Genomic DNA, 13,204 nt, shown 5'->3' on the forward strand with positions numbered 1-13,204 from the left:
TGTATGTATGTATGTAAGTTTGTTTGCAGCAGGTAATCTCCGAAACTACTCATCCGATTTCAAAAATTCTTTCACCAATATTTAGAATGGAACCTCAGGGTGGACATAGGCTGTATATTATTCCGTTAAACATTCATATAAATTAAAATATATAATCTAGGTTAAGGCTTTTATGTCCAACAGATGGCGCTATGAGTACGACGCCCTAAGTTTGCTTTTCTGTGAGGCATTACGCTTTTCTGTGAAAATGAACTAAAGCAGATCATCTTCTATCTATTTACAGTATATAAATAAAAATGTAATGTTCGTTTGTTCCTACCGATTCCTTTGAAATTTTGACACAACGCTGCATTCGAATAAGCACGTGTTTTTATATAATAAACGTGTCGAAATTCCTCCCACTGAAGGGAGATGGTTAGGATTAAGGCTTACCGTAAAGAACTCTGCTTCTATTTATACTATTTTAGATGTGGTTTTTTGCGTTTTAATAGGGTACGTCAACAGAATGTACACTAAGAAGAAATTTTTCGAAAAATCCCCCCCACGGGGAAGTGTTATAAATTTATAATAGATACATTTTGAGCCACAACAACGCGTGGCGGGGTCTGCTAGTAATGGATAATATGTATATACTTATTTAAGAATATATTAATTTCTGCACATCACAATTGAGATTATTTGTCCATGTAAAAGAGATTATAATTTTAAAATAATTCTTCAAATTTTAATAAAATAACAAAATATTTCTAATTATTTTCAGCTCAGGAGACATATTGATTCACTTATTGTACGAGATAACTGTCATCCATTTAAATCTATCATAGTTGTCGGACTGCAGTTGCCAACATGGATATCTTTATCCTTTGCGTTGAGAAACATGGTAAATTTCATGCCTTATGGAAATCAAGGTTTGTTCTTTTAATCCTTTTACTGAAGTTTTGAACTACACAATTATACATTTTCATTTAATTTAGTTAAGTCTAAAATTACAAAACTGGAATATCACATTCAACACAAATAAATAATATTTACTTCACTCCAGCACCAAATATCACATATAAGAAATGTTTTTGGATTAATTCATAACCCTTCCTCAGGCTTTACAAAAAAGCAGGGTTGTGGAGTCATGTAAAAATCTACCGACTCCGACTTTTCCTTACCATCTGAGTCTGACAAGAGGCAGACTTGTTACCGAAAGAGACCCGGAAATTCTGATGTCATCACATGATCTCAGAATAAAAGATTCAATAAATAGAGTTCTAATAAAGATAGAACGTAGAAACTTTTATGTATTATTATTATTATTATAAAATTTCTGTTATGTATTAATAAATTATAGTTATTGACTGAAACATATGTATAATTTTTTTCAGTTCCTACATTTGATATGACATATTTGGAGATGACTGTGGGTGGCACACTTTGGTTTCCAAATCTAACTATACCAGATCAACTTTTGATTATTCCAGTATTATTAGGAATTGTCAATTTGACAATAACAGAGGTAAGATTGTTTAAATAACTAAAACTTGAATGAAATAAAGTTTACAAACACAAATAATAAAATGTTTTATAAGTTGTGATTGATCATAATGAAATGTGTATGGAATATATACATAAGAACAACAACTCAACCTGATTTAATTAATTAAATGTGTTTTTTTAAATTGCCCAGCATTTGTACTTTTGGGTTTTGCTCTATTTGTACAATGTAAAATCTACAATCATAATAATTTACACTAAGTATACTATTACAGTCAAAACTTTCTAATCTGGCATCCTCTTTATTCTGACCCAACTTCTTGTAATACTTGATTGAGTTAAACAAATACATTCTAATGTTTATGACTTAATGTATTTATTTAACTCAATAATCTGACACCCTTCTGCTTCAAATTCTGACACTATATAATGGAACAGTAGTACTATCATGGAATAGATGTAATAATATCTTGTCTCTAATCCAACTATTGCCTACATGTATGTACATGCTGTAAACAATTACAGATACATTGTCGGGTAACATTAAACAATGCATTAGTATATTGTGAGCAGCAGATTCAACCCCAAGAACAACAGTCATAGACTTTTCCTTTGGTTAGACACCAATGCAATGGAAACGTGCTTCTTTCTCAGGATTATGCTTATGACCATAGAAGTGCAGCTTTATGATTGACTTCATTTCTTCAAATGTGTAATACCAATGCATTATAAATAAAATAAAATAAACCTTTAACTATCCAGCAATAAAAAATGTTTAATAAGAACGTTTTCAATGTTTAGTGTTCTTTTTTTAATATTGGTTCAACTGAAGATGGCCGTTTAAAAACGGTTGAAAACGTTCTTATTAAACATTTTTTATTGCTGGATAGTTAAAGGTTTATTTTATTTTATTTATATTATTCATTCCAGTATAAGTTCTCGTTTTTATTTGTTCCAATGCATTATGCAATCTGAAATTATAAACATGACAAAGCTCTTGTTTAATAGCAGTCACACACTCCAACTTTGTATGCCAAAGGACACACAAGGAGAGGGTCAGATGTTAGGATGTAAATGGGTAGCCCTTAACATAGACAGTTCCTTATCCAAATAATAGGACCCAGTTCTCAAGTGTTTCTCAAATTTCCAAAAAATGGGCCTTTGAAAATTGAGTTATAAGTGATTAAAAAATCATGACATCCTCTTTCCTATTTAGCATAAGTGACATCTCTGTACATTTTAATCTTTCATGTCATTAAATAAAATTTTCCCTTCTTCATATTTACTTTTATATATGGTGATATTGTTATATTTGAAGTGTAACAAACATGAGCACATGAGGAAATGGTCCATAACATTAATAATAAAAAAAAGTTATGTCTATGCTACCCTATTTTAATAACAGACTTGTTTTTCATCCATGCAAAGTAATGTCCAAAGCTTATTTGCTCATGATGACACAGTATGTGTATTTTTAAAATTTAAACCTTTTGCATTTATGGCTCTATACCATATGTCTGTTTTTGTCTTTTGGTTCTTCTACATTTTTCCCTGTTCTTTGTTCTTGCTACCATCTAGAATTTTCTAATTTCCTTAATTCTTCCATCTTGGGGGTGAGGGTCACTTCCTGGAATAATCAGTATAATGTCTGAGAGGTTACTTGAAGACATACAAAGTGAAGAAGGGTCACTTTTGATCTGGTGCTCAAAGTGAGAGGACAAACTGAGGGCAGGTGTGTGAAATTGTCTGGTACTTGNACACAAAATGAAATTAGTGGCCACCAAGGTTTCTGTGTCTGTCCTAAAAGACACAGTGGTCATTGTGTCTTTTAGGACAGACACAGAAACCTTGATGCCCCGAAACTCAGTCCTGATGATTTAGTCATCGCAAACATGGTATTGACCCTTTGGTTCTGTGGTGCTGAAGCATGGGGATGCTTCGTGCATTGTCACATTAATTCTTTTAAGGACATTGAATGATCACTCTGCAGATGTGTTTGAAACAGGAATTAATAAATATATTTTTAAAACTTTTGTCAGCATTAGGAAAGTTAGAAACTAACTCTTCAATATGTGTGCCAGTATCTCTCTATGACTATTTAAAATATTTAAATTCTCACTTCATTTATATTTTATTTTTTCTTCCATTTCTTTTCAGTATTAGGTACTTAATCTCTACATTTGGAATATTTAGATATTTGATACTGAGCTTGTGGAAATAGGATAACTTATTTTCATAGAGTTGTCATCCTTGATTGAACCTGTATATAATTATACCACATGTAAATAAATTAATTTTTCTCCCATCTACCATGTATTTAGTTGTTGGGTGTTTACCTTAGTGGGCTAACAAAAACTCTATCATATATCTCAAACATCCATTTTAATTTGTTTTGTAAACTTTAAACATGCTGAATAATAACTGTAATAATAATGCTAATTATATAATAAAATAACTGTGTACACATAAAAAAATAAAATAAAATTGCAAAGTTTCAAGCCTATATCATGTTTCTCCAGTGCTTAGTGTCTTTTCCACGTGGTTATCACCACAATGAAGAAATGTGAAACTTTCAGTCTTGTAAGCCAAACACTCAATTTTCAGAGGCCTGTTTTTCAGAAATGCTTGAGAAGCATATCCTATTATTTGGATAAGGAAGTGTTTGTGTGCAAATGGCTACCTGCTTGCCAAGATTTTTTCAAATCAAAAACCTGAAAACCTGACTCACTCCTTGTTAGTGCATTGCTTCATGGTCAGTGCCATGTTTGCTTTTGTCATGTGATGAAATTTCCATCTTACTTGCCATTGTGGCAGAATTTAAATTTCATACAACTAATGTGTTTATTATGAGATCTGTACTATAAAAGTACACAAAATATAAAGTTTATAATTACCTGGTATTTTCATCAACTTNACTTTGAGAAACGCTGGTTTAAACAGAGGAAAGACATTTTTAAAGTCTGTAATTGCACAGAAAACATGTCTACAATTACACCTCTGAATGAGATGGTCAGTCTCAACCATCTCAACCTCTCAGGATAAGTAAAAGGACCAACTATGGATAAGGTCTCAACCTTCTCATCAGCTATAGACCATATCCATAGGAGCAAAAAAGTCAAAGGAACTGTATCTCTGTATGTGACCCTTTGTGAGAAGCCGCAGAATATATTAATTTATCTTTTGGTTTGAGAAAATATGAAAAATTTCATTTTGATATCAATAAGATATGCAGAACTGTTATACTTAAAATTAAAATTTAAATTAATTTACTTAAAATAATTGTTCAATATACAAAAAGTAACCAATTAATAAAAGTTGGACAACTCTGATTTAAATTAAGCAATAGGAAGTCTAACATATGAAATTAAAACATATAAAATTTTTTGATTTTTACAGTAATAAAAATAACAAATGGTAAAACAATCATTGAAGATATTTTGTGCATTAAATATGTTCTATTTTAAAGTTTACATTATTTATATTAATTTCTATATTTAATTATATGTTTCATAATGCTAAAAACAACAAATTGATAATTGATGCTCACAAACTTATTATTTTTGGAATTATCTTTAATGACTCTAAATACAGTCTGTTCTACTTTAATATTAATATGTATTTCCATTGAGTGAACTTGTTTATATGCAATATATTTATAGGACAATGAAATAAAGAAAATTTTAAATTGTTTGCATTTAACTTTGCTATATACATTTTTTTACAAAGTGACTAGCTTATACTTCTATACTTTGCCCTACCAACAGGACCAGAGTTTAACTTGTGGCTGTTCTTCTTTCATAAAATAATCTATACTAATATTATAAAGAGGTAATGTTTGTATGTATGTATGTAAGTTTGTTTGCAGCAGGTAATCTCCGAAACTACTCATCCGATTTCAAAAATTCTTTCACCAATATTTAGAATGGAACCTCAGGGTGGACATAGGCTGTATATTATTCCGTTAAACATTCATATAAATTAAAATATATAATCTAGGTTAAGGCTTTTATGTCCAACAGATGGCGCTACGAGTACGACGCCCTAANTATAAAAGTGAAAAAAAGAATTAATGATAAATGAAAGGATACTTACAGAAGGCATAGTTATGGCAATAGGGATTAATATGATACTAAAACAACGAAAAAGATTTGTTGTCAGCTTTTGCAACTTTGTATTCCGTCTAAATTTTCTTAAAGTATGAACCTAAAGAACAAAAGAAGAGAGACCTGATTGTTTTTTTTTATAAATTAAATATTTTTTCTTTTACTATATTGAATAAAAATGTTTCAACTCATTACTAGATTATAATCAAATCAATTTGCAAAATATGACTCCTAACAAAATCAAAAAATTTGATTATAATCTAGTTATCTAAGTTATTTTATTATATAATTAGCATTATTATTACAGTTATTATTCAGCATGTTTAAAGTTTACAAAACAAATTAAAATGGATGTTTGAGATATATGATAGAGTTTTTGTTAGCCCACTAAGGTAAACACCCAACAACTAAATACATGGTAGATGGGAGAAAAATTAATTTATTTACAAGTGGTATAATTATATACAGGTTCAATCAAGGATGCCAACTCTAGGACAGTTGCTCTGGCAGTAACCCTAAACCTAACTGTCATTGAAACAATTTCAAATTTAAGAATTTACCATAACACATAAAATTGCAATAACAGTAATTATTGTTATTGCAATTTTATAATTATTGTTTTATGTACAATCAACAAGAATTATTATTAATAAATAAAATTCTTATAGTTAAACTTACATTAATATGGAAAGATAATGATAAGGGGCAAGTAGTAGTAAATATGGCAGATAGGACGGAATAAAAATCCTCGAGTCATGTGAACATCTTTCAGTTCTCATTGTGAAGAGCCATGTGAAACTTCTTGCACCAAATTAACACTTTCTTCTTTTTCTCATTAATTCCTGAGAGTTTTGATAACCAATGGTCACTTATTCAAAACTTGCAAGTTGATACCAAATCCAACTGGTCAAGTTGATACCAAATCCAACAAACTAACTTTGCCCAAGAATTTCAAAGATTCCCTCTTGAAGTTACAACTTTACCCATATACTCAAGTACCAGACAATTTCACACACCTGCCCTCAGTTTGTCCTCTCACTTTGAGCACCAGATCAAAAGTGACCCTTCTTCACTTTGTATGTCTTCAAGTAACCTCTCAGACATTATACTGATTATTCCAGGAAGTGACCCTCACCCCCAAGATGGAAGAATTAAGGAAATTAGAAAATTCTAGATGGTAGCAAGAACAAAGAACAGGGAAAAATGTAGAAGAACCAAAAGACAAAAACAGACATATGGTATAGAGCCATAAATGCAAAAGGTTTAAATTTTAAAAATACACATACTGTGTCATCATGAGCAAATAAGCTTTGGACATTACTTTGCATGGATGAAAAACAAGTCTGTTATTAAAATAGGGTAGCATAGACATAACTTTTTTTTATTATTAATGTTATGGACCATTTCCTCATGTGCTCATGTTTGTTACACTTCAAATATAACAATATCACCATATATAAAAGTAAATATGAAGAAGGGAAAATTTTATTTAATGACATGAAAGATTAAAATGTACAGAGATGTCACTTATGCTAAATAGGAAAGAGGATGTCATGATTTTTTAATCACTTATAACTCAATTTTCAAAGGCCCATTTTTTGGAAATTTGAGAAACACTTGAGAACTGGGTCCTATTATTTGGATAAGGAACTGTCTATGTTAAGGGCTACCCATTTACATCCTAACATCTGACCCTCTCCTTGTGTGTCCTTTGGCATACAAAGTTGGAGTGTGTGACTGCTATTAAACAAGAGCTTTGTCATGTTTATAATTTCAGATTGCATAATGCATTGGAACAAATAAAAACGAGAACTTATACTGGAATGAATAATATAAATAAAATAAAATAAACCTTTAACTATCCAGCAATAAAAAATGTTTAATAAGAACGTTTTCAACCGTTTTTAAACGGCCATCTTCAGTTGAACCAATATTAAAAAAAGAACACTAACCATTGAAAACGTTCTTATTAAACATTTTTTATTGCTGGATAGTTAAAGGTTTATTTTATTTTATTTATAATGCATTGGTATTACACATTTGAAGAAATGAAGTCAATCATAAAAACGGTTGAAAATGTTTTTATTAAACATTTTTTATTGCTGGATAGTTAAAGGTTTATTTTATTTTATTTATATTATTCATTCCAGTATAAGTTCTCGTTTTTATTTGTTCCAATGCATTATGCAATCTGAAATTATAAACATGACAAAGCTCTTGTTTAATAGCAGTCACACACTCCAACTTTGTATGCCAAAGGACACACAAGGAGAGGGTCAGATGTTAGGATGTAAATGGGTAGCCCTTAACATAGACAGTTCCTTATCCAAATAATAGGACCCAGTTCTCAAGTGTTTCTCAAATTTCCAAAAAATGGGCCTTTGAAAATTGAGTTATAAGTGATTAAAAAATCATGACATCCTCTTTCCTATTTAGCATAAGTGACATCTCTGTACATTTTAATCTTTCATGTCATTAAATAAAATTTTCCCTTCTTCATATTTACTTTTATATATGGTGATATTGTTATATTTGAAGTGTAACAAACATGAGCACATGAGGAAATGGTCCATAACATTAATAATAAAAAAAAGTTATGTCTATGCTACCCTATTTTAATAACAGACTTGTTTTTCATCCATGCAAAGTAATGTCCAAAGCTTATTTGCTCATGATGACACAGTATGTGTATTTTTAAAATTTAAACCGTTTGCATTTATGGCTCTATACCATATGTCTGTTTTTGTCTTTTGGTTCTTCTACATTTTTCCCTGTTCTTTGTTCTTGCTACCATCTAGAATTTTCTAATTTCCTTAATTCTTCCATCTTGGGGGTGAGGGTCACTTCCTGGAATAATCAGTATAATGTCTGAGAGGTTACTTGAAGACATACAAAGTGAAGAAGGGTCACTTTTGATCTGGTGCTCAAAGTGAGAGGACAAACTGAGGGCAGGTGTGTGAAATTGTCTGGTACTTGAGTATATGGGTAAAGTTGTAACTTCAAGAGGGAATCTTTGAAATTCTTGGGCAAAGTTAGTTTGTTGGATTTGGTATCAACTTGACCAGTTGGATTTGGTATCAACTTGCAAGTTTTGAATAAGTGACCATTGGTTATCAAAACTCTCAGGAATTAATGAGAAAAAGAAGAAAGTGTTAATTTGGTGCAAGAAGTTTCACATGGCTCTTCACAATGAGAACTGAAAGATGTTCACATGACTCGAGGATTTTTATTCCGTCCTATCTGCCATATTTACTACTACTTGCCCCTTATCATTATCTTTCCATATTAATGTAAGTTTAACTATAAGAATTTTATTTATTAATAATAATTCTTGTTGATTGTACATAAAACAATAATTATAAAATTGCAATAACAATAATTACTGTTATTGCAATTTTATGTGTTATGGTAAATTCTTAAATTTGAAATTGTTTCAATGACAGTTAGGTTTAGGGTTACTGCCAGAGCAACTGTCCTAGAGTTGGCATCCTTGATTGAACCTGTATATAATTATACCACTTGTAAATAAATTAATTTTTCTCCCATCTACCATGTATTTAGTTGTTGGGTGTTTACCTTAGTGGGCTAACAAAAACTCTATCATATATCTCAAACATCCATTTTAATTTGTTTTGTAAACTTTAAACATGCTGAATAATAACTGTAATAATAATGCTAATTATATAATAAAATAACTTAGATAACTAGATTATAATCAAATTTTTTGATTTTGTTAGGAGTCATATTTTGCAAATTGATTTGATTATAATCTAGTAATGAGTTGAAACATTTTTATTCAATATAGTAAAAGAAAAAATATTTAATTTATAAAAAAAAACAATCAGGTCTCTCTTCTTTTGTTCTTTAGGTTCATACTTTAAGAAAATTTAGACGGAATACAAAGTTGCAAAAGCTGACAACAAATCTTTTTCGTTGTTTTAGTATCATATTAATCCCTATTGCCATAACTATGCCTTCTGTAAGTATCCTTTCATTTATCATTAATTCTTTTTTTCACTTTTATACAAAATTTACAGAATACTGTATTATATAGAATCATTACCTTTTTAATTAAATATTTTAAAATAATTTCTCACTTACATATCTGAAAGGTTTTGAATAGATAACTAAAATTAGAAATGAGTAAAATTAAATTTATTATAGAAAAAATAAAGTTAATATAACAAATTTTAAAATTTTTCAGGTTTTAAAGATATAGCAAATGACAATTCTTATATAATATTTTTAATTGACAAAATACAGTTTCATTAAAAATTTCTAAATCCATTAAAACAAAGTAAAATCTGCATCATGTTAAAAATTAACTTAGCAGTTAAACATCAAACTGTATTATAAATTTTAAATAATACAGAATAATTCAGAAAATAATAATTTGTTTGATGTACAATTAATGTTAACATTTGAGTTTTTCTAAAAAAAAAATTGAACAATAGTTAAAGTTTTTCTAAAAATATCTTAAAATAAAAGATTTTAAAAGTGACTTCTCTTTCGATTTTAGAGGTTCCTCTGAAACCTCTAAAATCAACTTAGGAAGAGAAGCCACTTGCAAATGTTTTAAAATCTTTTATTTTAAAATAGTTTTAGAAAAACTTTATACATTAGCTGATGCCATTGAGTAATTTTTTAAACTTTGAACAATAGTTAGGCATATCTTACATTATAATATAATAAAATAAAAATATTGAATTGTACTAAAGAATTGTTTACATAATGTATTAAATTAATTCCAATAATGGTTTCAGTTCATGATTGTAATGTGTCAAATACATGTTTTCCAATAAATATCTTATTTTTAGATTAATTTCTAATTGACTCATTATTTTGTCATTTTTTATTAAAGTNAAAGAAAAATTTAGACATTACAGGGATGAATAAACAAAATTTCTTATATCTTCACTTTTCATGCTTTTTGAACTGAGAAATTGTCAATCAGGTCATTGTAATCAATCGTGTTTGAAATGTCATTCTTAATGTACAATATTGTCAAATTACATAATTTTTCTTGTCCAATTGAATTTCTAATATAATTTTTAATGTGAGAGCCCAGACTTGACAAAAATTTTTATTCAAAAAATTTTTTGAAAGAAAAAATTGTAGCAGATATGATTAAAACTTTTCCCACAAACGTGCTTCTTTCTGTAAGGTGACACATCAAATGTGTCACCTGGAGCCAACGATTGAAATTTAACTATAAGCCCTGACGTATAATAATTCCTAATGAGGTCATGAGAAAAACCTATGATCCCCTAATAAAAAGAAGCAGTTTACCATCATCGTTAGTTTGCCATTCTTTGAACTGGTGTTCGCACTTGATCCTGTTTTGGATACTGCTCAAGCTGTCGCCATCCTTGCCCTCTACAGATGAAAGATTTTCACCCTTTTGATTCATTGAAGCTTCTTCCAAACCTGGTGGACCAGCAGTCATTTATCTGCCAATTGATATCTAAAATTAGCACCTTGCTAAGCGTTTTAACTAATTATGTACAGAACTGCATCATAAATCGCATATAAATAAACAAGTATTGTTAATTGTTAAATTCATTGTAGCATACACTTTTTCCAGTTATCTCTTAGGCCATCTCCATCCTGAGTCCAAGTGCCTACAAAATGCAATCACTCACACAAAATGAAATTAGTGGCCACCAAGGTTTCTGTGTCTGTCCTAAAAGACACAGTGGTCATTGTGTCTTTTAGGACAGACACAGAAACCTTGATGCCCCGAAACTCAGTCCTGATGATTTAGTCATCGCAAACATGGTATTGACCCTTTGGTTCTGTGGTGCTGAAGCATGGGGATGCTTCGTGCATTGTCACATTAATTCTTTTAAGGACATTGAATGATCACTCTGCAGATGTGTTTGAAACAGGAATTAATAAATATATTTTTAAAACTTTTGTCAGCATTAGGAAAGTTAGAAACTAACTCTTCAATATGTGTGCCAGTATCTCTCTATGACTATTTAAAATATTTAAATTCTCACTTCATTTATATTTTATTTTTTCTTCCATTTCTTTTCAGTATTAGGTACTTAATCTCTACATTTGGAATATTTAGATATTTGATACTGAGCTTGTGGAAATAGGATAACTTATTTTCATAGTATTAAGATGAAAAAAGACAATCTATTGATATTTTAGCATTTATTTACCTTAATTTAGTTTATTCTTATGAAGTCAAACAGTTGACTCCATAAGAATGCAGAATGTTCAATAAATTATTATTTAAATTATTTAATTATTTATCTGACTTAAATACACATATCAATAATTTGAAAATAGTGAAATGCTCTCATTACACTTGTAATTTAAACTCATTGCATATCCCTATTTTTTAAAATTATGCATTTTCTATTACAATACAATCATTAATAATTTTTATTCATTAGACAAATAGTAAATAGCGTAATTCCAAATTTATAAAGCAACATAGTAAATTTATGAAAATGATGTTTGTATTTATTATTCTCTGATACATCCTCATTTTAAGAAAAAACACTAGTATTTTCTGAAATATTGCCAAAAGCAATACTTGTATATTTTCATGGTAATGTGGTAAATATATTGATAACTAAAATAATTTTGTATATTTTCCTGTTTTTTTTTCATTATTTGATAATGACATTATAAAAAATATATCTGAAAATGATTTCATATATAAAGATATTCTCATTGCATACTGCCAAATATACAGCAAGTATTGTATCACATTACATTACTTACTGTCGTGTCTAATGAATTGCAGAAAAAAGTATTTTATCTTCAAAATTAAAATATCCTAAGAAAAACAATTCATCTACTTCTGCATTGTTTATTTATTATAACATAAGAATAATTCTCTAATGCAAAAACATAATTAGAGAATAAGCAAATATTATTCATATGTTTAAAACATTAATATACAACTAAAAAATTGACTTAATTAAAACAGGAAATAACAACTTACAAATATTCAGTTATAAATCTAATGATTCTGAAAAACTAGTTGGACTTAATAATTTTTGTTTAATCACTTTATTTCAACTTTTTTTTTGCTAATTATGTATTCACTTGAACTTTGTTAAAACCTTAACTGTATCCCCAACAACAACCGAAGTTGTAGAAGGAAATTCGCCTATTTTACCGATCTAGGGATTCCCTCTTTTCCAAATTTTAATATCAACTCAAAATAATTTAAAAAGATAAATTACAATAAAACGGTTTATTATCCAACTATCAGAAATTTCACATGCCAAGGAAGAGAGGAAGGAGCAATTAAATAATCAAAATTATAAGGGATTAAAAAATATATATAAAAATGGGGAATATCGCACTTCTAACAATCTCTGCAAGTATGTGGACTAAATTTAAAGAATCTGTGCTTCTCACATGTACAACTGTATGTGGCCTGCTTGCATGTCGGAAAATCTTCTGATTTATTCGTGTATGCACCAAACGGAAAAACAAAAAATATCGTGTATCCACAAGCACTCCAATAAATAAATAGAATTGAAACGACACTTTGAAATGTTTTTCCGATGAAAATGAATAATAATAATAAGTTTCAATAAAAATGATAAAATGTAAATTGAATTTTATCATAACAAGTTTGCTTGAATTTC

General features: G+C 29.1%; 1 protein-coding gene across 1 annotated transcript in view; it reads left to right on the top strand.

Moving 5' to 3' along the window:
- LOC111637329 (mitochondrial inner membrane protein COX18-like) overlaps positions 1–13,204 on the top strand; it is a 21,852-nt gene that overhangs the window by 2,496 nt on the left and 6,152 nt on the right. The window contains exons 2-4 of the mRNA XM_023382808.1: positions 761–908; positions 1,374–1,504; positions 9,454–9,564. Coding sequence (XP_023238576.1) covers positions 761–908; positions 1,374–1,504; positions 9,454–9,564 — 390 coding nt within the window. The remainder of the gene's footprint in view (positions 1–760; positions 909–1,373; positions 1,505–9,453; positions 9,565–13,204) is intronic.

Source organism: Centruroides sculpturatus, unplaced genomic scaffold, assembly GCF_000671375.1.
Source record: "Centruroides sculpturatus isolate CEXI.00-Female unplaced genomic scaffold, Cexi_2.0 scaffold1020, whole genome shotgun sequence".
NCBI lineage: Eukaryota > Metazoa > Arthropoda > Arachnida > Scorpiones > Buthidae > Centruroides > Centruroides sculpturatus.